This window comes from Calidris pugnax, unplaced genomic scaffold (genome assembly GCF_001431845.1).
Source record: "Calidris pugnax isolate Ruff unplaced genomic scaffold, ASM143184v1 scaffold9, whole genome shotgun sequence".
NCBI lineage: Eukaryota > Metazoa > Chordata > Aves > Charadriiformes > Scolopacidae > Calidris > Calidris pugnax.
The window spans coordinates 4,608,517-4,632,493 of record NW_015090778.1 but is presented as its reverse complement, the minus strand read 5'-3'; the positions used below and the strand labels follow the sequence as shown (position 1 = coordinate 4,632,493).

The following is a 23,977-nucleotide window of genomic DNA, read 5'->3' as shown; positions in this document are numbered from 1 at the left end:
CTCTCTCCATCTTTTTTTTTCCTCTCCTTCCCTCCTCCTCCTCCTCCTCCTGCCTTCGCCCTCGCGTCCTCTCCGCGGCCCCCGCCGCCACCGGCTGCTCCCCCGAAATGGGCCACCCGGGCGGATTATTGCCATGGCTAATCTGCATTCGCCCTCCTCCTCCTCCTCCTCCTCCTCTGCTCCTCCCTTCTCCAAATCCTTGCCGCACAGCACCGGGGGTGTGCGGTGCCGGCACGGACTGACCGGCCGCCGGTGCTGCGGGGGTGGTGGGGGGGGTGTTCCCCTATTCTTAGGTGGCATCTGCTCGGCAGGGAGATGCCGCTTGAGGATGGGGACACGGCGAGGCGGAGGGGACAGCAGGTCAACGGTGAGGTCAACGGGACCCCCAACTCCAGGGGGATGGGGGACCCCCCTCCCCGGGGCATGCCGGCTCCCGACAGCAGCAGGATGGAGACGATGGTGGAGGACAGGGAGCCAAGGCCAGCGCTGGGTGACAGGGACGTGACCCCCCGGGGGGGCCTGCAACGAGTTGGGCAGGAACCGGAGCAGCGTGAGGAAGCCCTGATGGCCGAGCTCTCGGAGCTGGTGCAGAAGGTGGTGAAGAGCAGCAGCTGGTGGGACCGGCACGGTGTGGACATCAGCATCCTTGCCTTCAGCTTCCTCCTGCTCCCAGCAGGTAACCCCACTCAGGCCCCCCAAATCGTGGCTGGGGACTCCGAGTGGAGGGTATGGGGGGGGGTGCCTCCTCCTCCTCACAGCTTTTGCAGCACTGGTAGAACTTCGTTTGAGCTGGAATCTTATTAGCAGCCTATTAAGCCTGTAACAAAGCCACAATAAGCCCTTCGCCCCCTGCCATGGGGCACCCTGACCCCACTGGAAACCCGCAGCAGGTGACAGTGGCACACAGGGTACAGCCCGGGGTGAGGGGACAGTGCCTGGGCAGGTGGGCACAGGGTAGGACAGGGGGTGATGTGCCCTGCCATGGGGCAGGGGAAACCCTGGTGGTTTTGGTGATGGTGGCCCCAGCTGTGGAGGGTGCAGGTGGACAGAGCAGCAGGTGACAGTGGCACACAGGGTACAGCCCGGGGTGAGGGGACAGTGCCTGGGCAGGTGGGCACAGGGCAGGACGGGGGGTGATGTGCCCTGCCACGGGGCAGGGGAAACCTTGGTGGTTTTGGTGACCAGCTGTGGAGGGTGCAGGTGGACACGGGGGACCACGGTGGGAAGGCTGCAGCCTGGTGCTTTCTCTTACATTTGAAATCCTGGGGATGCTGAAATCCTGGCAGGGTCGTATCTGTCACCAGTGGGATCCCAAACAGAGCTGTGGGATGGGACCTGGCATCAGCAGTGCCCAGTGCCACCGCGGCTGGAAGTGGCCAAACCTTCAGCACGATGGCGAGTGTGGCCGGTCTGGCCGTGCAGGGCGGTGCGGAGGGAAGCTTTCCAGCTGGGGCACTTTAAGTGCTCTTAACTACATCTCAAAAACAGGTTTAGGGCAGCAGCTGACATGTTTGGGTGTAGCAACACCTCCAAGCCTCGGAGGTGAGGAGGGCTGCAGCACGTGTGCGTGGCTGAGCTCCTGCCCGGCTGGTTTCTCCGCAGGGTTCCTGTGCCTGCGGTCAGCCCAGGCCATCCCTTTCCTGGCGGGTGTCCTCACCCTCGGCGTGGTGCATCACACCCTGACCGTGAAGGGCAGCCACCTGGCCAGCCACAACGCCTTGACTGAGTCCAAGTCCTGGGGCAAAGTGTGGGCCATCTTCTTCATCGAGGTGAGCGGGGCTGGGGGATTCAAGTGGCAGCCCCCCCAAAAATACCCATCAGCATCCTGTCAACGCCCCAAGCCCTTTCAGGAACAGCCATCAGAGAACAAGATGGATCCAAACCCTTCCTGATCCATGTGCAGGAGAGTTAAATGGAAAGGAACACTACACCAGGGAGCACCAGGAACATCCTTTCTTGTGGGGCTTTGCCTAGGGGCAGTGGGGCAGGGGCTGAGCCCCTGGCTGGGGGTGGCCCCTGTGATGTGCTGGGCTGTGGGGTTTTGTGTCCGTTCCCTTGGCCGCGGGGGCTGCAGAGCAGGACTATGTGTTGCAGGGAATGGGGGGAATGGTTTCCAGTACTTAACTCTTAAGAAGTCAATTTCCAGACTGCTTGGGAGCCTGTGGGGTGCAGAGCATCTCCCCTGGGTGCTTCTTTCTGGGTGCAGAGCATCTCCCCTGGGTGCCTCTCCCATGAGCCCAAGCCAAGCAGCGCCCAACTCTGGCATCGTGGCTGAAGGCATCGCCTCTCTTTTCTCTTCCCTCCCAGCTCTGTTCAGCTTTCACAGCTGAGCAGGCCACCTACAACCACGTGAAGATCCACCATGGCTACACCAACGTCATCGGCCTGGGGGACTCCAGCACCTGGAAGCTTCCTTTCCTGAACCGCTACGTCTATATGTTCATTGCGCCGCTCGCAGTGCCCATCATAACACCTCTGGTTGCTCTTGGTACGTGTCCCAACTGCTGTGGGGTGGGACGTTGGGTATGGTGAGCTCATCACTTTCCAGGTCTCAGCCCACCAAAGGGTCCTGCTTTGGAAGCATCACATTAACTACACCAGCCCATGGCATGACAGAGGGCTGCAGCGATGGCATGTGATGCTGCATCTGCTCCTGGGGAGGCATCTGCTGCATCTCTCCTTTCTGCTGGTGCTCAGAAAACAGTTCACATGTTGGGTCAAGAGTTGAAAGCTCTGACAAAAGCTGTCATGAGCCCCAAGTGCCCCACATTTGGTCTCCTGTAATTCAGACCCTTGGCTGTAGCAGGGTTCGGTGTCACACAGGACTCTGGTGGGTCAGAGCATCACATCGGGTGCATTTGCTGACTTTGGGATGGAGGCATGGAGGTCTCTGGGGGCCAGGACACAATGAGCTCAGGCAGACAAAGTGGCTGCTTGGGGGGAAATAATGGTGCCAGGAAACGATCGGGGAGAAGAAAATAGTAAGAGGCTGAGGAAGCCTGGTCTGTCGGGCAATGCCAAAAGGCAGACAATGACTTGGCGAGTTGTAAGAAGTGAAGACGCAGCCAAATCCCCGTGTGATGATGCACAGCTGGACCCTCTGCGGGGGCTGGAGGTCAGCAGGGCTGGGGGTTTGGGCCAACCTGGAGGGTGGGCAAAGGGAGATGAAGAGTGGGATGGGATGGGCTGGGCTGCAGGTCCAGCAGCAGTGCTGGGGAAGCATAAGCACCTTGTCCATATGCTGCCTCTTCTTCCTTGCACAGATTTGTTGAGGAACGTGGAGTGGAAAGCAGTTCTCCGGACCCTCTGCTGTATGTTTCTCGGTCTTTACTGCCATTACTGGCTGCTGCTCCACGTCTCTGGCTTCCAGTCGCCGTGGTCTGCCCTGCTCTGCATGCTGCTCACCCGCTCCCTCCTGGCCCATCCCTACATCCACGTCAACATATTCCAGGTAGAGAAGCTCCGACATGTCCCAATGGTGCCGGAGATAGGCCAGCCACCACCCAGCACTGGTGACATAGCCCTGACGCTGCTGGCTGGAGCTGGTGTCAGCATAAGGCAAGCAGCCTTGGCTGTCACCTCCCTGGTGCCAATGTTGTCACAGGGAGGGCAGGCTGATGGTGCCGGGATCTATGGTGGCCCTGGGAGAACATCAGGGCAGATGGGTGTGAAGGGCTGGGGGGTGATGTCCTCTGCGGTGGCTTGCAGGACTGGGGGGTTGGTGTGTTTGCAGATGTAGGTCCAGTTGGTGTTGCAGGTCCTGGAGTGGTGAGAAGCTGGTGGCACCAAGTGTGGGTGGGTTGGGGGACAGAGCCCTGGTGGTCATCGGTGACTCTGTGGACAGTCAAGCACAGGATGGAGGCTGGCACCTTCATGCCCTTGCATGTCTGGAGCCATGGTTTGCTCTGCTGGGAAGGGGCTGGAGGGTGGCAGGTACCACAGGGTCCCCACCTCCCTCTCCCATAGCACATCGGCCTCCCCATGTTCGCGGCTGATCGTAAACCCAAGAGGATCCACCTCATGAGCCTGGGTGTCCTCAACCTGCCCCGCAACGCCCTGCTCGACTGGTCCTTTGGCCACTCGCTCATCAGCTGCCACGTGGAGCATCACCTCTTCCCCAACCTCTCCGACAACATGTGCCTGAAGGTGAGATGACCCCACAGGGTGGATGAGCATGTTGGGAGGTGACACAGGGACAAGACCATCCATCTTCCCACCGTGCTGCTCCTCCTCTCCCTACCACTGGACTTCTCTGTGCTGATCCCCCCGTGCCAGAGTCCTCTTGCTGCTTCTTCACAACAGCCCCTAACCCACCTCCCTTCATCCTTGCTCCTCTTTCTCCCCTATTTCCACTCCCTGCTCCTTTCCTGGTCTGGATCCCAGTCTGGCGTTCATTTCAGCCATTTTCCAGGCAAATCTCCCTGTAATTTTGGTCGTGCCCTTACTTGTTGCTCTGATGTGTGGGGTGTGTTCAAAACGTGGGCTCCCCGAGCTCTGCTCCAGCTCGAGGGGATCCCCAGACAGGTCCATGCGTTGCCCTTCAGTGCAGGAGCTCTGCTTGTTTAATGCCTTGCGCTCGTTTTCAGCCTGAAATCAGGGGGAAAAATTAAGTAATCGTAATAGAGACAGCAGGAGCACAAGTGGGTTTCAGGTCGTGCCCTTTGCTCGAGCTCACGGGGCTGGTAGGACCTGCTTCCCACAAAGGTGTGTTGCAGGGAAGGGGTAATTAAGCTGGTGGCAGCCTCCCAGCTTCATTGCCGAGCCGGCTGTACGGGCACATGGGGATAACTATGGGTGCAAGCCATGAGCATGCGTGACTGGTCCTCGTTAAAGCCTCGTTAGGGCACCTCTCCTCATCTGGAGCCCCGCAAAGGTGTTTTCCCCACGTTGAACTCCCCATGTTGCTGCAACTGGAAACCACCTGGCTCTTAATTTACACAGCAAAGGTGTTATAGCTATTGCTGCCATCTCCAGCCCCATTTGGGGCATGTGGGACGGGTTTTCTGGGCACCTTGCGTGGAGCTCGGTGATGACTTGAACTGGGAGCCTGGTACAAACACCAGGACATCCCGCACGGAGGTGACTCTGCCTTTGCCTTTGCAGATCAAACCCATCGTCTCCCAGTACCTGAAGCAGAAGAAGCTGCCCTACAATGAGGACACCTATGCCTCCAGGCTCCGGCTCTTCCTGGAGAGATACGAGGAGCTGATGGTCCACGCTCCCCCCATAACGGAGCTGGTGGGCATCCAGTGAGGACGGGGCCCCACGACTTGGGGACCCTGCAGGGCACTTGCAGCAGGGATGGTGTCAGCAGGACTGGGGGACACACACCTCCATAAAGCCATCACAGAGGAAACATCTCTCCTCGATGCCTTGCTTTTGGCTAAATCATGGCACATGGAGCCACTGCGGGAGGAGAGATGGACGGTGCAAAGCCGAGGACAGAAAAAGGGGTCTGCCCCCACCAGTTACTCCAGCCAGGGCTTAGTTTTATCCACTTTGCTTTCACGCTTGGGGAGAGGAACCCCTGGTCTGCTGGCTGGGACCTCCCTGCAGCAGGTCTGGGGGGACGCGGCTGGGGACATGGCACCTTGTCCAGGGCATCCAGAGCTGGTTCCTGGCTGAGAGGTGCCAGGATCTGTAGGATGGGGCTGCAAATGTGTGGTCAGGGGCTCAGGGAAGGGGTGGATCGTGGGGGATGGGGGCTGTTTCACTGCTGCCTGCGCTTTGCCTGACTTTGGGGTAAATAATTCCCTTCTAGGAACAATGACTGGGTAAATTCAGCCTTAACATGTTGAAGCGGATCTTCTTTATTATTATGGAGTTTTGTTGCTGGAGGAAGTCATACTGGTATCCCGTGGTGCCCAAGGCAGGGCTGAGGGAAAGACCCTCATCCTGTGTTGGGTGTCTGTATTGGGGTGCTGGAGGTGACCCCGGACCCGATCGTTGCTCTTGCAAGAGTTTAGCAGGAGAATCAGCTGCTGGAGGCAGGTGGGTCTCCAGGGCTTGGGAGACTTTCCCTGTTTAGGGCAGATGAACTCAGCCTGCTGAGCTGCTGCCAGTGGGTGGGATGCTCACGTGGCCGGTTCCAACCCCTCTGGGACGCCGTCCCTGGCTTTCTTCAACACCCTGCTGTCCCAAACCTGCCAAGACCGATGACAAAGTCCAGCCCAGCATCACGGTGGGGAGCTGGCAGCAGAAAAGGCAACCGGCCCGACTGGGACCAGGTTGGGAGTCAGTGCTGGCCCTGGGCTTTGCAAAGCTTTGCTCTGAGCCTGGGGTTTTGCTCCCTGATTTGTGCTGCCCCCCAACCTGGGCTGGACCCCCCCAGCCCCACAGCAGGGATTTATGGGGCTCCACACTGCAAGTATGTCCTGGGGTACAGGGATGTTCTGCCCTGCTCCTGGCTGGGGCAGGGTGAGGGTTGCAGCGGGCAGCCCCTGCTGTTTGCCCTCCTGTGGGCATCACGTACCCCTTTCTCCTTCACCAAGTGTGGGGACATCCTCGGAGCCACTGGAGAGGTGTCCCCACTGTGACATGGGGCCGGAGCTGGGATGACCACCACGGTGTGTCCCTGTGTAGCAGATCCAGACGTGGGGGCAGGGAAGGCTGGCCCTGGATCCATCCAGGGTGACCCCTTTGGATCAGAAACAGGGAATTACTGATTTATCCCGGACCCGGGTGATGCTGATGCCCTGGGCTGGTGGCATTGCTGTGTCATCTCTAACCGGCCCCATGTGGGTTTATCGATCCAGGACATTGTGAAACATCCAAAGGGCAAATTCTCGTCCTTTGAGCGTGGGTTACTCTGGGTCCATGGGTGGGAGGGAAGCTGGGGGAGGGTGGCTGGACCAAATGGCCCAAGTGCTCCTGTGGTCATCGGGGCCTGGGGGTGGCAGGGACCCTCCCCAAAGCTGCCCTCCTACCCCAACAGTAAGTTCTTAACTGAGCATCAGGGCTAAATTATGCCAAATGTGCCAAATTGATGAGGCTCCTGGCTCCAGCAAGGGCAGTGTGTGTGTGTGTGTGAGGATGCACTAGGGGTGCTTTTGGTTCAGATTGGGTAATCTCAGCCTGACGTGTCCCCGCCTGGAGGGAGCACAGGGTGGGCACAAAATGCTCTTTCTCCTCCTCTGTTACAAGGAGATCAGTCCCAAACTGTTCCTAAGTGTTGGGGGAGGGACAGCTGGATTGATTCTGTGATTTCATGGCTGTTGTTTAGTGCAGTGCCATCTAAAGGCAACGCAGGCCCAACAGCCAGCAGGAGGTGGGTTGTGATTTGGGAAATATGTGGGTTATTTCCTGTCAAAAGTGGCAGATACAGCAGAGGTTAATGGGGAAAAGGGAGATTTCTGGGGAAAGGAGAAGATTTCCAACCTGTGCTCAAGAACCCTCCAAATTTCCCTCCCGAGTAATGCCCCAAATATAAATTTTAGTCTTTTTGTGGATGATATCAATACTGATATTTGGAACTGAACCTCCAGCCTTGCCTCTTTGGGCAATGCCGTGGTGATGGCCATATTGTGATGAGGCTGGGGACTTGGAGCAGAGGCACAGGCTTGAAAGCAGCAGGAAATCCTGGTCCTTGCTGCAAACGCCCTGGAGGTGCGGGTGCAGACGGAGGCATATGGCCAGCTGGTTCTCAGCATGCCCGTGCAGAAAGCCATGAGCCAATTTTCAAGAATGTGCGAGAAAGCGTCTGGGTTTTATGACCCTTATTAAAATCAGCTTCTAGCTGTAAACTCCTCTTGGTCTTAATTGCTTTTAAAAAGCCCCGTTAGCGCTCGCCTGCATGCTTTGGCATCTGTACAACCCTTAAACATCTCCTGGCCGGGCTGGGATGATTTCCCCCCCCCGGTGTGTTGTGTAGGGGCATGAAGCAAACCAGGGTGCTCCTGCAAGGGGGGTGTGAGTAGTCGCATTTGAAATCATAGAATGGTTTGGGTTGGAAGGGACCTCAAAGATTATCTAGTTCCAACCCCCCTGCCCTGGGCAGGGACACCTCCCACCAGACCAGGTTGCTCAAGGCCCCATCCAGACTGGTCTTGAACACCTCCAGGGATGGGGCAGCCACAGCTTCTCTGGGCAACCTGTTCCAGTGTCTCACCACCCTCAGAGTAAAAAATTTCTTCCTGAGATCTAATCTGAATCTTTTTTCTTCCAATTTAAAACCGTTTCCCCTTGTCCTATCATTACCCTTCCTGGCAAAGAGTCCCTCCCCAGCTCTTCTATAGGCACCCTTCAGATACTGAAAGGCCGCTATAAGGTCTCCCCGGAGCCTTCTCTTCTCCAGGCTGAACAATCCCAGCTCCCTCAGCCTGTCTTCATAGGAGAGGTGCTCCATCCCTCTGATCATCTCTGTGGCCCTCCGCTGCACCTCTTCCAGCTGGTCCATGTCCTTTCTGTGTTGAGGACTCCAAAGCTGGACACAGTATTCCAGGGATGGGGATTAAATAGAAAATAAAGCCGGGACCGTGGGGGGCATGGGGCAGGAGCCTGGCAAGGGATTTATCCGCTGTCTCTGGCTTTAATGTTTTATCTTTCCCTGGGGGGATGCTGCACGTTTCTCCCGGCGAGGGGCAGACGGCTCCACAGGGGGGATGATAAAAATCAGTCTGAGCTTCTGTTTCCCCCGGGAGACCTCCGCAGTTAATCACCCGCCCTTGGCAATGAAGGGGCGCAGGCAATTAGCACCGCGGGGATGGAGCCGATGCAGGCAGGGTACCGCGGAGGCCTTACCATAGAAAGCGGCGGCGCGGGCGGCCGAGTAAAGCGGCCTCTCCCTCCCTTGTCTTCTCTATGGTACCGCGCGTTTCCGGACAGCGTGACGGCAACTGCGTGTCGCCATTGGCTGCCGAGAAGGGGGCGGGGCCACGCAGCGCCGTAGGGGGCGGGGTTATGCTAAGCGTGGCGCTTTCCCGCCTCGCGATTGGTCGGCGCGGAGGAGGGGCGGGGAAGCGGCGGCGGCGGCGGCCGGGATGGGACCGGGCGGCGCGTGCTGGAGGGTCCCGCGCGGTGAGGCGGGCCCGAAGGGCTGCGGAGGGCAGTCGGGCCCAGGCAAACCAGGGTTGTGGGGGAAACCGGGACTGGGGGAGCTGGGACTGGGGGAGCCGGGGCTGTGGGGGGGACTCTGGGCCCGGGAGAACCGGGGCAAACCGGGACTCGGGGGGAACCAGGGGTCCGGGCCCTTGGGGAATCGGGCCCAGGCAAACCGGGGCTGCGGGGGAAACCGGGACCGGGGGAGCTGGGCCCGGGGGAACCGGGGCTGTGGGGGGAATCAGTCACAGGGGAAGCGGGACTCGGGGAACCGGGGCCGCGGGAGCCGTGCCTGACACTCCCGTCCTCCAGCTTTGGGGGAGCGAGGGACATGAGGCCGAGGGGTGGTCCCTGGACCCCTCGGACCGGGATCTTCCCCCATTCCCGGTGCGTGGGGCGGGGGGAGTCTCGGTTGTGGCGCTTCCCGGTGCCTTTCTCCGGGGCGGCCGACACCCCCGCTGGCCCCGTCCTGTCCCGTCCTGTCCCAGCCGTACTTGCCAAGGCCGTGGGCTTGGCCGAGCGCGGGGGCTGCCGGCCTTGGCTGGGTACATAAACCCCGGCCGTCCTCCATCGCCCGGCGGGCACCATGGCCGGTGTGGGGGGACGAGCCCCTCTGGGTGGGTGCAGGGCTGGAGGGAAGGGCTCTGGTGGGGTCTGGGAGTCGGGACCTCACGTGGCATCGTGTCCTCTCTGTCCTTCACACCTCCAGGTTTCAAGCGGTGGCTCTCCTCCTCCTCCTCTTCTTCCTCCTCTGGCCCGGCTCCCCGTGTTTGTGTGGTGGGCAGTGGACCCGCCGGCTTTTACACGGCTCAGCACATCCTGAAGGTACCAGGGTGGGATTTGGTGGTGGGTGAGGGGAGGGAAATGCCCGCTGAGAGGGGCATCTCCACGTTGCCTGGCTCCAAAGGAGTTGGGGAGTGGGTTTGGGGGCTCCCAATCCCTCTTCAGCCACCTCTGTCTTGTTGGGGGGGCAACCCTGGCCCCACAGAGTCATAGAATGGTGAGAGTTGGAAGGGACCTTAAAAATCATCAAGTTCCAACCCACTGCCCTGGGCAGGGACACCTCCCACTAGAGGTTTTAAATTGGAAGAGGGGAGATTTAGATTAGATATTAGAAGAAGTTATTTCCTGTGAGGGTGGTGAGACGCTGGAACAGGTTGCCCAGGGAAATTGTGGCTGCCCCATCCCTGGAGGGGTTCAAGGCCAGGCTGGATGGGACTTTGAGGAACCTGGTTTGGTGGGAGGTGGCTGGACCCAGGCTGCTGTGGCTTCAGCCCAAGTGATTTTTCTAGAATCAGATAAGCAGCAGAGATCTGCCTCACCCTGAGCTGGTGTCACCCAACAGGGATGACACAAACCATATGCTAAATGTGCAGAACTTGCTCTTCTGCCTCCTCCTCCTTCTCCTCCTCTTTCTCCTCCTCCAGCTGAGTTAAGGTACCCGAGTGATCCTTTACTCGGTATCTGTAAACGTTAGTGCTTTGGGCTCTGTCACGAAATGAGACTGGGCTGCTGACACCAATCAGAAATGCAGCAGCTTAACCCCGTCATTAAACCGTGCCGTGCTGTCTCCGGTACGTGTTAGAAAATAGCTGGTGCTAAGCCTCAGGGACAAATTTCAGGGCTGCTTAATCTCTGGGAAGAGGCTGACACAAAATAGATGATAACAAAAGCCTTGCAGCAAAACATCTGTCTAAAGCTCCGACCCTGAGGTGACTCAGCTCAGGGGAATCTCAGGGCATGGGCATTTCTGGGGGGGGCTGGCAGATGGCCCAGCAGGTCCACCAGCACCCAGGGTTCTGCACTGGGTCCTTCCCAACCAATGTGGGACCTCTTTCATCTGCCTCCCAGGTATGGGAAAGCCACCAGGTTAGTGTGGGAGAGGGGCTGTGGGGTGGGTAGGAGGATGGAAGGGTCTGGGAGCGGGAGAACCGGGGGGAACCGGGGCGGCGGGGGGAGCAGCGGCTCTGGGCCCGGGGGAAACCGGGACTGGGGGAACCGGGGGTCCGGGCCCGAAGGGCTGCGGAGGGCAGTCGGGCCCAGGCAAACCAGGGTTGTGGGGGAAACCGGGACTGGGGGAGCTGGGACTGGGGGAGCCGGGGCTGTGGGGGGGACTCTGGGCCCGGGAGAACCGGGGCAAACCGGGACTCGGGGGGAACCAGGGGTCCGGGCCCTTGGGGAATCGGGCCCAGGCAAACCGGGGCTGCGGGGGAAACCGGGACCGGGGGAGCTGGGCCCGGGGGAACCGGGGCTGTGGGGGGAATCAGTCACAGGGGAAGCGGGACTCGGGGAACCGGGGCCGCGGGAGCCGTGCCTGACACTCCCGTCCTCCAGCTTTGGGGGAGCGAGGGACATGAGGCCGAGGGGTGGTCCCTGGACCCCTCGGACCGGGATCTTCCCCCATTCCCGGTGCGTGGGGCGGGGGGAGTCTCGGTTGTGGCGCTTCCCGGTGCCTTTCTCCGGGGCGGCCGACACCCCCGCTGGCCCCGTCCTGTCCCGTCCTGTCCCAGCCGTACTTGCCAAGGCCGTGGGCTTGGCCGAGCGCGGGGGCTGCCGGCCTTGGCTGGGTACATAAACCCCGGCCGTCCTCCATCGCCCGGCGGGCACCATGGCCGGTGTGGGGGGACGAGCCCCTCTGGGTGGGTGCAGGGCTGGAGGGAAGGGCTCTGGTGGGGTCTGGGAGTCGGGACCTCACGTGGCATCGTGTCCTCTCTGTCCTTCACACCTCCAGGTTTCAAGCGGTGGCTCTCCTCCTCCTCCTCTTCTTCCTCCTCTGGCCCGGCTCCCCGTGTTTGTGTGGTGGGCAGTGGACCCGCCGGCTTTTACACGGCTCAGCACATCCTGAAGGTACCAGGGTGGGATTTGGTGGTGGGTGAGGGGAGGGAAATGCCCGCTGAGAGGGGCATCTCCACGTTGCCTGGCTCCAAAGGAGTTGGGGAGTGGGTTTGGGGGCTCCCAATCCCTCTTCAGCCACCTCTGTCTTGTTGGGGGGGCAACCCTGGCCCCACAGAGTCATAGAATGGTGGGAGTTGGAAGGGACCTTAAAGATCATCAAGTTCCAACCCACTGCCCTGGGCAGGGACACCTCCCACTAGAGGTTTTAAATTGGAAGAGGGGAGATTTAGATTAGATATTAGAAGAAGTTATTTCCTGTGAGGGTGGTGAGACGCTGGAACAGGTTGCCCAGGGAAATTGTGGCTGCCCCATCCCTGGAGGGGTTCAAGGCCAGGCTGGATGGGACTTTGAGGAACCTGGTTTGGTGGGAGGTGGCTGGACCCAGGCTGCTGTGGCTTCAGCCCAAGTGATTTTTCTAGAATCAGATAAGCAGCAGAGATCTGCCTCACCCTGAGCTGGTGTCACCCAACAGGGATGACACAAACCATATGCTAAATGTGCAGAACTTGCTCTTCTGCCTCCTCCTCCTTCTCCTCCTCTTTCTCCTCCTCCAGCTGAGTTAAGGTACCCGAGTGATCCTTTACTCGGTGTCTGTAAACGTTAGTGCTTTGGGCTCTGTCACGAAATGAGACTGGGCTGCTGACACCAATCAGAAATGCAGCAGCTTAACCCCGTCATTAAACCGTGCCGTGCTGTCTCCGGTACGTGTTAGAAAATAGCTGGTGCTAAGCCTCAGGGACAAATTTCAGGGCTGCTTAATCTCTGGGAAGAGGCTGACACAAAATAGATGATAACAAAAGCCTTGCAGCAAAACATCTGTCTAAAGCTCCGACCCTGAGGTGACTCAGCTCAGGGGAATCTCAGGGCATGGGCATTTCTGGGGGGGGCTGGCAGATGGCCCAGCAGGTCCACCAGCACCCAGGGTTCTGCACTGGGTCCTTCCCAACCAATGTGGGACCTCTTTCATCTGCCTCCCAGGTATGGGAAAGCCACCAGGTTAGTGTGGGAGAGGGGCTGTGGGGTGGGTAGGAGGATGGAGCCCTTCCATGAGATGTTCTCGATGGTGGCTGGGGTCACCTTCTCTGCTGCACCTTGTGAGTTGAGCTGGCAGTAACAGGTACAGCATCATCCTGTGCGTGGAAGAGGTTGTTTCTGACTTGAAGGCCTTGGTACAACCCTCCCTCCTACCCTCCAGCTATCCACGTCCCTCCTGAGGTGCTGGGCTCACGTGGCCTTTCTGTCCCCATCCCTTAACCACGACTCCCTTCTCCTGCAGCACCATGGCGGGGCCCGAGTGGACATCTATGAGAAGCTGCCTGTTCCCTTTGGACTCGTCCGTTTTGGGGTGGCCCCTGACCACCCCGAGGTGAAGGTTGGTGCTGGCTTCCTCCCCTCGCCCTACGGTTGAACGTGGTGATGGTGGTGGGTGCAGGTGAGGCAGTCGCCCTCCTTCGTGGTGCCTCAGGGCTCACTGTGGTGTGGAGCTGTCACACCAGAGAGGTCTTACTGCGTAGCCCCAATAGCTCAGAAGAAAAGGTTTTGGGTGCCATCCTGCCCTGCCTTCTCTCGGGATGAAGTGGGTTTCAGGAAGGGTTGAGATGGGAGGCTGGCAGAGGGGGTCTGGCAGGCAGCGCGCTCGATGGAAGAGGGTTGTTTGGTGGGGCTCCCTTGCCAGCCTCAACTTTGGGAAGGAGTTTTCTCCTGCAGCGGGGTTTACTCAGAGGGGCTGAAGGGTCCTGTCCTCCCCAGGCAGGTGTGGATTTTTCTTTCCACAAAGGGTGGTGGAAAGAGTGCCAAGTCCCAGCCGTCCTTATCTCCCCACGAATTATCTGCGGCTGGTGTCAGATAAGAGTCTCGGAATAACTGACTCACAGAGGGGGAGAAGCATCTCAAGGCCGGGGGGGGGGACGACACAGGAGATGTCAGCAGTGGGCCTTGGCCCCGGCTGTGGCTCGGATGTAACTCCCTGCTGCTTTTTTTGATCTCGGCAGAACGTGATCAACGCCTTCACGCAGACGGCGCGCTCGGAGCGCTGCGCCTACTACGGAAACGTCACCGTGGGGAGGGACGTCACGGTGGCAGAGCTGCGGCAGGCTTACCACGCTGTGGTGCTGGTGGGTACCACCACCCGGAGCCAGGGCTGCCCTACCTCCCCAGAACTCGTGGGGAAGGTCTTTTTTCACTGAATTTTTAGAGTTGGAAGGGACCATAGAGACCATAGGGACCATAGAGATCATCTAGTCCAACTCCCCTGCTAAAGCAGGACCACCCAGAGCTTGTCAGAGCATGCCACTCAGGAGCATCCAGGCAGGTCTTGAAAATCTCCAAAGAAGGGGACTCCACACCCTCCCTGGGCAGCCTGTTCCAGGGCTCTGCCACCCTCACCCCAAAGAAGTTTTTCCTCATGTTCAAGTGGAACTCTTTATGTTCCAACTTCTGCCCATTGCCCCTTGTCCTCTCACTGGGAACCACTGAAAAGAGTCTGGTTTCCTCCTCCCTCAGCCCGCCCTTGAGATACTTGTCAGCATTGATAAGTTCTCCCCTCAGCCTTCTCTTCTCCAGACTAAAGAGTCCCAGCTCTTTCAGCCTCTCCTCATAAGGGAGATGCTCCAATCCTTGAATCATCTTTGTAGCCCTACGCTGGACTCTTTCCAGCAGTTCCCTGTCCCTCTTGAACTGGGGAGCCCAGAACTGGATGCAGGATTCCAGTTGTGGCCTCCCCAGTGCAGAGTAGAGGGGCAGAATGACCTCCCTTGACCTGCTGGCCACACTCTTCTCTCTGCAGCAGGGTTACTATTCCCCACTGGGATCTCAGAAAGAAGGTTTGGATGAGGTGTTTCTGGGTGCCTTATTACCACGGGAAACTCTCCCCAGCCTCAGGACAGCTCAGATGCTACGAGGCTTGTCCGAAGCCTTGCAGGGAGCATGGCATCAAGTGCAGGTTTCTGAAACCCTGCTGCAAGGGGCAGTGCTTGAGGAACCTCTTCCCCACGGTGGCCAATATTTCAGCCTGACATGGATTTTGTCCCTCCTGTTCACTCCTCAGGTCGTCACACTCTGCCTTGGCCCAAGGAGGACAAGTTTGGCTCTGGAGCCCAGGGGGATGGGAGGGATGAAGCCCCTGTGTTTAACCTCTCCATTGAGTATCCCAGCCCTCAGGAAGGGTTGGCAGCCGTGCAGGGTCCTGGCAGCAGCTGGGATATCTGTGTTTTGGTCCTAAAGCCTGCACTTGGTGACATATCTGACCATGTCTGCTCCCTCCTCAGAGTTATGGTGCTGAAGATAACCGGGTGCTGGGGATCCCAGGGGAGAACCTCTCCGGCGTTTATTCGGCCCGAGAGTTCGTGGGCTGGTACAACGGGCTGCCCGAGAACCGGGATGTGAGTACAGCCCTGTGTTTCCCTGCCCTTCCTCCCCGTCCTGCATCCAAACACAGGCATTCAGCTCCAGATTAAGTCCTGAAAGGCCTGCAATTGGAAAAGATTAGCAGGCACCACGTTAAATCCTTCTTAGATGGTAGAAATGTGAACAATTTGCACATCAGTGAGAGCGGATTAGCCGGCTCTGTAGGTTGGCAGCACGTTTTGGCCGGGCCAGATGGGAACCAGGGGGGTGTGATGCTCTGCTTTGGCCTGAGAAGGTTTTTTTGGTCAAAGCAGCTTCTGCTTCCAGAGATGTCATTGCAGGAAGAGCGGGAGAGGGATCAGATGGGGTGCCGGGAGTGGCTGTGTTTGCTTGGGGAGGAGGCTGGTGTGGAGTTTCCCTGTGTGCGTCACCTTTTTGGGGGGAAAAGAGGGGTGGAAGGGAATTCGGGTGGAGGGAGCAGGTCCGAGGGAGTGGACATAATGGAGGCCATGTGGATTTGCTCACGGATGGGTCTTTCCCTGCAGCTGAAGCCCTGCTTTGGCCTGAGAAGGTTTTTTTGGTCAAAGCAGCTTCTGCTTCCAGAGATGTCATTGCAGGAAGAGCGGGAGAGGGATCAGATGGGGTGCCGGGAGTGGCTGTGTTTGCTTGGGGAGGAGGCTGGTGTGGAGTTTCCCTGTGTGCGTCACCTTTTTGGGGGGAAAAGAGGGGTGGAAGGGAATTCGGGTGGAGGGAGCAGGTCCGAGGGAGTGGACATCATGGAGGCCGCATGGATTTGCTCATGGATGGGTCTTTCTTTCCCTGCAGCTGAAGCCTGACCTGAGCTGCGAGACGGCGCTGATTCTGGGTCACGGCAACGTGGCTCTGGATATCGCCCGGATCCTCCTGTCCCCACTGGATCTCCTCAGGGTGAGTCACAGGGGTGCTCCATGCCACGAAGGCAGCCTGGGGCCCAAATTCACTCCCTGCTGGGTGGGTGCTGGCTCCCACCCATCTTGGCAAACCCTCAGACTCTCCTGGCTTTGGGATCTTTCCCCGGGGAAGGTTGTTGGCTCTCGGGTGTGCTCTGTGGGTTCACAGTCCGTAGGGAGTGATCCAAGGCTGTGGCTGTGCCTTGGGTAACGCTGCAGAGCTTTCTGGATTGCTGCTGGTACCCAAAAAGTTGGCAGTTGAGCTTCATCTCTTCCTTTCCTATGACAAGCAAAGGAGGAGCTGCTCACCCTTTTCCACCACCGAACTAGTGGCCTCTCCTATTGGGACTTTTGTTTTCTACTGCAGCTGAGGGCAGCAACCTGGTTTCTGCTGGTAGCACTGGGCACACTGGTGGCTGGTCCAAGCTGGTGGACCTCTCCTCCCACTGCTGTGATCCCCTGTAGACAGCTGGGAGTTGGTGTGCACCAGCTGCTCCCTACAGCTGCTGTCCCAGATGTTGGCAGCAAAGGCTTTCCTTCCTGGAGAAATGCCACGATGTTTGTTACAGCTGTGTAACAACTTCCTGTATTAATATCTAAATTAAATTTAAAAAAGAAACAACAAACCCACAGCTTGGAGGCAACTGCCAACCAGTGGCTAAAGCCAGCTGGGAAGCAGTGCTGCGAAGGACAGGGCACTGGGAACGAGTGCCAGGGTGTGCAGGCAGTTTTCTGTGAAGAGTATTGGTCTGGAATGGTTTATCCAAGTTACCTGGTGTCCCTCCCATCGTGTCTTCTCTGGAAAAGATCATCTTTTGGTCTAGATACATGTGCACAACTGAAACAAAGCTTGGGGTTACTGTGAGATGCCAACCATTGGTCGAGCCCTGGCAATGCTTGTGTTTGTGTGTGGAGCTGCCTGGGGCAGGCAGGCAGTGATTTGTGCTGTGGTTTGCAGTGGGTTTCTCCCAAATCCCCACGTATCCTGGGCTGGGAAGTCACCCAACAGCATCTGCAAGGACCCCAAAAATGGAGATTACTGGACAGCTTTGCTCAGTTAGCCCCAGGGTTAACCTTGGGTGGATGTCCTGAGGCAATCTCACGGGGTGCTGGCTCCTTACCTCTAGTGCATTATGGCCTCAGAAAGTACACTCAGTGATGAGGGACCAGCTGTGCAAATAGCTCTGTGCAAAGGGAGATGGCTCGTTTTCCATCCTCGCCCAGGCTCTCTGCCTGCACAGCCTGCTTTTCTGCTGATGTTTCACCTTCAGAGGCTGTGCCTTCCCCCTGGCTCCCTCCAGATCTGCCCTCGTCCCACTCTCCTGTCTCTGTCTTGCAGAAGACAGACATCACTGATGGCTCCCTGGCAGCTCTTGCCTGCAGCAAGGTGAAGCGCGTCTGGCTGGTTGGGAGGAGGGGACCTCTCCAAGTCGCTTTCACGATCAAGGTAAGGCTGGGGATGCTGGAGGGCAGCTGCATTTCCCAGCCTTGAGCCTCGGGCTGCTCATCCCTGGTGGGGAGAGGTGGTCTAGGGATGGGTGGGGAACCCAGGCATCCTCCTTCCCAAACCTGGTTCCCAGCCTGGACTGCTGGGGAAGGGGTCCTGGGGCTGTTGGACGACCTCTTTCTGCTGGAGGTAATATCTTCCTGCCTTCCTGCGGTTCCCAGGAGCTGCGGGAGATGATAAACCTGCCCGGTGCCAGGCCTGTCCTCAACCCTGCTGACTTCACAGGCCTCGAAAATGCTGTTAAAGGTGAGGGAACTGTGCTGTGCCCCTCCAGACAGGGACTCACCCTGACAGGCGAGCAGCCAGGAGTGATCCGGAGATGCTCAGACCATGTATCAGAGGGAGACCACGTATCTTGCCCTGTCCTTAATGCATGGCATGTGAAAGCCAGGTGACCATGGTGTAGCTTGTCCTCAGAGTGCTAGGAACTCGTGAAGACTGTTTCTCTGTGCAGCCAGTTTGCTGCTTGGGAGTGATGCTTATGCTCTGAGTGATGAGGGCAGGACGTTGGGGAGGGCTGGGGGAACCTTGCAGGAGAAATCCCAAGGCTGTTGATTTAAGAGCTTCCTGCAGAGCTAAAAAGAAAACACTGAGTTCAAGGGTGTCCAGGGACTTGCTCTTCTCCACAGGCTGCTGCCTCTGAGCACCAGAAAGACAGAGAAATCGCAGGCTTTGATTTGTGTGTCCCACTGGCCTCAAGCCTCAGGAGCAACCCTGGTCACTTTGACTTGCAGTTTGTCATCTCAATGGTGTCGGACTCCTATCGGCGTGACAAACTCCAAATGGACACTCACACACCACTGAAACTGCCTTGGCATGGTCTTGGCTCTGTGCTGTGTCCCCAGGGGCTTTTGCTGTGTGTCCTGAAGCTCGCTCTCTGTCTTCCCAGATGCCCCCAGACCCAGGAAGCGACTGACTGAGCTGATGATCAAAACAGCCCTGGAGAAGCCTGGGGAGAAGATGACGGAGGCGCAGGCAGCACCCCCCCGGGAGTGGGGGCTGAAGTTCCAGCGCAGCCCCCAGGAGGTGCTGCCCACCGCTGACGGGAGGCGGGCGAGGGGCATCCGCATGGCCCTGACCCGCCTGGAGGTACGGGCTTAACGGGGAGGGGGGGCTGGTATGGCCCTACTGGGGGGGGTGTGTGCCCTGCAGGGATGGAGCAGGATGCCCTGCAGCCCTTAGGAATCTCTCCAAAGACAGCCTTGTGTTCCCTGGCTGGTTGGGGTGGCCGCTGGCAGGCTCTCGGGGAAGCTGGTGCCGCTGCCAAGAGCCTTTCCCTGTCTAAAGGCAGCTCTTTCCACGCTGCTGCTGCTGCAGAAGGGTCTTTAGGGAATAGCCAGGGATCAAGGATGCCAAAGGGGACTGCAGGAGGCTACTGCTCTGCATCTGGTGACTGTCTGGTGGTCAGCAGCCTCTTCCCCCCTCTCTCAGGGTTCGGGTGACTCCGCCAAAGCCATCCCCACTGGAGATGTGGAGGAGCTGGAGTGTGGGCTGGTGCTGAGCAGCATTGGCTACCGGAGCCTGCCCCTGGACCCGGCGGTACCCTTCGACACCCAGCGTGGCATTATCCCCAACAGCTCGGGCAGAGTGGAGGGTGTCCCAGGTCTGTATCCACAGGGATGTGCGTGGGAGACGTGTTGAGCTGCTGGGTTGGGGGCTTTGGAGTGGGAAGCTCTATTGACCAAGGGCAGTGATACGAGGGAGTTGCCCTCCTCAGTCAGAGAGTGGAAAGTGAAGAAACGAGCTGCCTCTATCAGGTGTTAAGACCTGGCCTGTCCCCAGCTCGTGTTAGGGGTGTCTGGTTTTGTAGCAAAGAGTGCTGAAGGTTTTATAGTGGTTTTACTGGGCCCTGGGGTCTGTTACTGAAGCCCTACAGCCCATACGGCTGCTTAGTGCCCATCTCCAGGTACACAAACTCCTGTGATGGCACCGTCCAAGGGCTGCACTCTGTTCCCACCACGGGGGTGGATTCTTCCACCGCCTACAGCTTGATGTGACACCCAGGGACAGGGCAAGGACTTGCAGCCAGGAGGGTCCACGGCCACATGCTGGACCGAGCCTGGCTGCTGTGTGCCCGTGCAGGTCTGTACTGCAGCGGGTGGGTGAAGAGAGGACCCACGGGCGTCATCATCACCACCATGAACGACAGCTTTGACACTGCCCAGTCTGTGCTGGAGGATCTCCAGGTGGGCACGCTGGACGTGTCCACCTCCAGAGAAGGTTTTGGAGCCGTGGAGAGCATCCTGCGCAGCCGAGGTCAGTGTGGGGGGGTGGTGTGAGCCGCTGGAGCAGCCAGCATGAAGGTATGATGCAGCCAAACTCCTCCTGGATGGGGGTGTCCTGGGGCAGCCAGTCCTGCCAGACACATCTGGGAGCAGAGTCTGACCCATGGAGACGTGTTGTGCTGCTGTTTCATTGCTCCAAAGCCCAGGGAGAGCAGGACTTGAATTCCCTCAAACTCGCTGTCATTGCTAAGCTTAATGACCACTTTCTGGGAAAAGCCATTAAAAGCAGCACGGACCTTGGGTAAAATGTCCCTGTCAGCTGCCTCGGCAGCGAGCTACTGCTCTTGAGTGATTTTTCCTAGCGATCCTTCTGGGCAAGTTAAAGGAAAGATTAAAACGCCCAAGAGAATAATTTGCTGTTGCTGTGTTTAAAGGCATTCCATTAAAGTGTGTGTGTGTTGCCTCTTACCCATCTGAGGTTTAACAGGGAAATGGAAGTGTTTTGTCCCCCGGGGTGACGCCAGGCTCGCTGTTGTTACAGCTTGCAAAGGTCTGACTGATCAGAGGTGACTGGAACCTGCCAGCCTCCTCCTTGCTGTGTTAGAAATGATTATTCCTTTGTGAAGTCCAACGCCGCGTTGGAAAAGGGCAGGGTTTGCCGGCACGTCAGGTCCCTGCTAACGGGGAGGTGAAGCTGAACTTGTTTTTTACTTGGTTAAGTTCTCTCTCCCCATCTGTCACCCCAGGGGTCCGTCCCGTTTCCTTCTCGGACTGGGAGAAGATAGATGCTGCTGAAGTGGCAAGAGGCAAAGCTGCTGGCAAACCCCGAGAGAAGATAGTGGATCCTCAGGAGATGCTGGCGCTGATCGGTCACTAAGGCAGCAGCAGTGGGAACGTGGCACTGGTCCAACTGGTACTGTCCTGGGGCAATGCCAGGAGGTTACAGGCTGGGCCCAGGAGCACCAGGGCTTGTGCCCAGGGCTGGTGGCTGCTCTGGAGAGGTGGTGACACTTGAGCCTCCTCTAGTAACGATGAACTCTGGGTTCCCAAAGTGAATGTCTCAAAAGATCTGAGGCTGCTGGCTGTCCCCCTGTCCCCGCAGCCGGCTCAAACTCCTGGGGGTGATTCTTGTCACTCGGGTCCTTCAAGCATTAAGAAATTGGCTGGCGTGGGGGAGGGAAGGTGTGCACCTCGCAGCAGTCCTGGCCAGACACCTTCCCCCCGTGGCAAGTCCCACAGAGAAACTTCCTTGTGTCTTGCTGCCTTGAGCCAAACGGCTTCGTTGCCTTGTCATTTGTGCCCAAGAAGGATTCTTTTAATAATAATAATTGTTTTGTAAATAAACCTTTCCAGGGAAGCCAAATCCAAGCTGCTGCTTGAGTGTGGCTTCTTTGTGTGTGACTGCCTTCATCTGGGAGCAGTGTCTCCTGCCACATGTCCCAAGGCAAAGGCAGGACCGTTTTGCTCTCCGCTGGTGTGAGCTCTAAACAAACAGACAAGGGCATTAATGTGCTTTCTGCCTCCCAGGATTAAACCCCGGCAGAGCCTGGGCTCTAACTGGTGGGTTGGGATAACGAGCGTGTAATTGCCTCCTTCAGCATCACGGAGGGATCCTGTGTCCCTTGGTACCTGCTGGCGCTGACGGGTGCAAGCAGCGTCTTGAGCCCTTTCTCTGCGGTCAGGGATGGGTTGGGGGCTTTTTGGGGGGGGGCTGTGTGTTTTGAAGCTTATTAAATGCTTCTTTTAGCCCAAATTGACTGCGGTGACGGTGTCAGGTTTTAAGCCCGATTACAAGCTGTGAGCCATAATCTCCTCTTTATCCGTGGCGCAGGGGCAGCGTCAGCGTGGGCCCCCTCCCCTGCCCGTCCTGCCACCCACGCTGTCCCCGCCCCCGCCCCGTCCCCCGCTGCCCCTCTCTGACCCCGGTAAACTATGACAGGGCTGGTTGCTGGTGGCTGTGTGTTAGAAGCAAATTAGGCTCCGTGGTGGAGGCAGAGGGTAAATGGAGCCAGGGCAGCCGGCGGGGGTTTGTCTCAGGTCCACGCTCAACCCTTACCTCTCCTGTGGCAGAGGGCTTGCCCATCAGGTGGGTGCCCACCAGGGCTTGCCCACCCATTTCTGGTCCAACCTTAAGGGAGGAAGATCTGTGGCTTCTCTCCCCCTTTTTTTTATTTTGTTTTTTTATTTTTTTTCCTCTCCCCCCTTTCCCTTTCTATTTAAATCTCATTTGCAAGCTCATTAAGAAACTCAGGAAATGTGATACTGGGAACTCGTAGGCAAACGAGCAATAAAGCTTTTGTGGAACAGCTGCCTGGGTGATGTGGCTCTCCTTAGGGCTGGAGGCTGATGCAGTCCTAATGCTGAAATTCTTGAGCGGGAGATGACATCAGCTCTGGGTTCGGAGGCGAAGAAGTACTTTGGAAAGGGGGGGATGTGTGTGAAAGCAAGGGGGGTGCACCCAGGGAGGGGAGCGGGTGATTTTGGAGAGAGCCCAGCCAGAAACGTGACGGTGAAGGGGTTGTTGTGGCTGTGTCAAATCAGCAGGTAGTGGGAGGTGATGGGCTGGCTCTTCCCTGGGGTTTTCTTCTCCATCACCTTGAACGTTGATGTCTGGTTGATGTCTGGGTGCTTTTTTAGCTGTGATAAGGCCACGGTGCTTGTGCTGAGCATGGCAGAGGGCTGTTCCCAAACCTGTGATGCTTCAGGATAGCTTTTGGGCTGTGACAACAGCTCGGGGAGCCTCTGTCTTTGCTGAACCCGCTGTCCTTGCTCAACCCAGAACTTGGCCAAGGCCCTGGGGTTAATGCTGGGCTGCAGGAAAGCCATGGGATGATCAAGGTCAGCGAAGGGCAGGGATGGAGAGCTGAGCTTCCTCAGAGGAAGGATCATTACGATTATGTAAATCCTTACTCGGTACCTCCGGCTCCCCCTTCCTCCTCTGCCTGCATCCCCAAGCCCCGTCCCCCTGCCTCCTCCTTTCCATCCTTCTCTACAGGAACCGGGATGTGTCCAGCTTCCCCGTGAAGGTCCCTATCCCCGGTGGCCGTGTCGTTAGGTGGCGCTGGGAGGCCGGTAACCAGGAGCAGAGAGGGGCTGAGCAGGGACAGAAGGGTGACCTGGCACCCCCGGGGCTGGAGGGTGGGTGACACCAGACTCTGTCGCTGCCCACAAAGCCCCAGCCGCCTGCCTGGGCTCTGAGCTCCCCGTCACATCCAGCTGTTGCTTCCAGGCATGATTAACCTTGTGTTTGCTCCAGGTACGTCTTCACCCTGGTGATCCAAGGGGGACAGCCATCCCCTCGCTCTCCACTCTCCCCAGCAGCTCCAAAGCCATATTCCACCCTGGGTGAAGGAGCTGGGGAGGTGAAGCTGTGAGTGACACCCTCCTGCTGCTGGAAGGAGGCCTGAAAAGCTGGAAGTCGTCGCTGCCAGCTCTTAATGTGGACTTCCCTGTTTCTGATGAGTTATGGCTCAGCTTAGCTTTAATGAGACTGCACAAAGCTGGTGGAGATCAGCATCTGGTGAGGGATGGCCTCGAGACCGGCGGGCCAGGCTGCCCCCTTCCCTTCCCCCAGCTTTCCTTGGTGTCCTGTGCGCCATTCCCAAAGGTTGTGGGGCTGGGTACGGACCAGAGCGAGCCCCTCATGGTGTGGGGTGATGGCACAGAGTAAATGCTGGACGGGTGGCTCTTTGTGACCCTCTGCTGCTGCCTTGTGTCGCCGTGCCTCAGTTTCCCCAGTCTGTGGAGCTCTGCTCTGCCCTGGGGCTCCTGCCTTGCATGGGCTGCCGGGCAGCTCGGAGTGATCCCGGGAAGAAACAGGTCTAAGACACTCCAGAAGTTCCTGGTGATGCTGCATTTTGCAATTACACCTGGGAGGCAAGTGCAGAGGCTCTCGCTGGCTCTGCTAATAGGCTTCTTGCTAAACTTGGCCTTTCCAAATGAGCATTTAGCGCCCGTGAAGCGGGAGGTTACCCGTGCTCTGCAATAAGGGGAAAAACCAGCTTGAGTCAGGTCTCTGGCCTGGCAGTGATGAGCTGTGC

General features: G+C 58.1%; 2 protein-coding genes across 2 annotated transcripts; both read left to right on the top strand.

The window, feature by feature from the left end:
• Positions 1-306: 306 nt before the first annotated feature.
• On the top strand, positions 307-7,710 carry FADS6 (fatty acid desaturase 6). The gene is made up of 6 exons (XM_014953715.1): positions 307-676; positions 1,603-1,769; positions 2,308-2,488; positions 3,264-3,451; positions 3,967-4,146; positions 5,104-7,710. The coding sequence occupies exons 1-6, from the start codon at positions 316-318 to the stop codon at positions 5,251-5,253; spliced, it is 1,227 nt and encodes a 408-aa protein (XP_014809201.1). The 5' UTR covers positions 307-315; the 3' UTR covers positions 5,254-7,710.
• A 1,243-nt stretch (positions 7,711-8,953) lies between these two features.
• On the top strand, positions 8,954-21,305 carry FDXR (ferredoxin reductase). Its single transcript, XM_014953702.1, has 12 exons — positions 8,954-9,015; positions 9,746-9,861; positions 13,208-13,303; positions 13,923-14,045; positions 15,198-15,311; positions 16,102-16,203; positions 17,545-17,652; positions 17,874-17,958; positions 18,602-18,801; positions 19,144-19,315; positions 19,795-19,968; positions 20,684-21,305. The coding sequence occupies exons 1-12, from the start codon at positions 8,979-8,981 to the stop codon at positions 20,812-20,814; spliced, it is 1,458 nt and encodes a 485-aa protein (XP_014809188.1). The 5' UTR covers positions 8,954-8,978; the 3' UTR covers positions 20,815-21,305.
• The last annotated feature ends 2,672 nt before the right edge of the window (positions 21,306-23,977 follow it).

Coding starts and splice junctions, on each gene's coding strand:
- FADS6 (XM_014953715.1), top strand. CDS start 316: ATGCCGCTTGAGGATGGGGACACGGCGAGGCGGAGGGGACAGCAGGTC. Junction 1,770..2,307: donor GGGCCATCTTCTTCATCGAG/GTGAGCGGGGCT, acceptor CTTCCCTCCCAG/CTCTGTTCAGCTTTCACAGC. Junction 3,452..3,966: donor TCCACGTCAACATATTCCAG/GTAGAGAAGCTC, acceptor CCTCTCCCATAG/CACATCGGCCTCCCCATGTT.
- FDXR (XM_014953702.1), top strand. CDS start 8,979: ATGGGACCGGGCGGCGCGTGCTGGAGGGTCCCGCGCG. Junction 17,653..17,873: donor AAGTCGCTTTCACGATCAAG/GTAAGGCTGGGG, acceptor TGCGGTTCCCAG/GAGCTGCGGGAGATGATAAA. Junction 17,959..18,601: donor CCTCGAAAATGCTGTTAAAG/GTGAGGGAACTG, acceptor CTGTCTTCCCAG/ATGCCCCCAGACCCAGGAAG.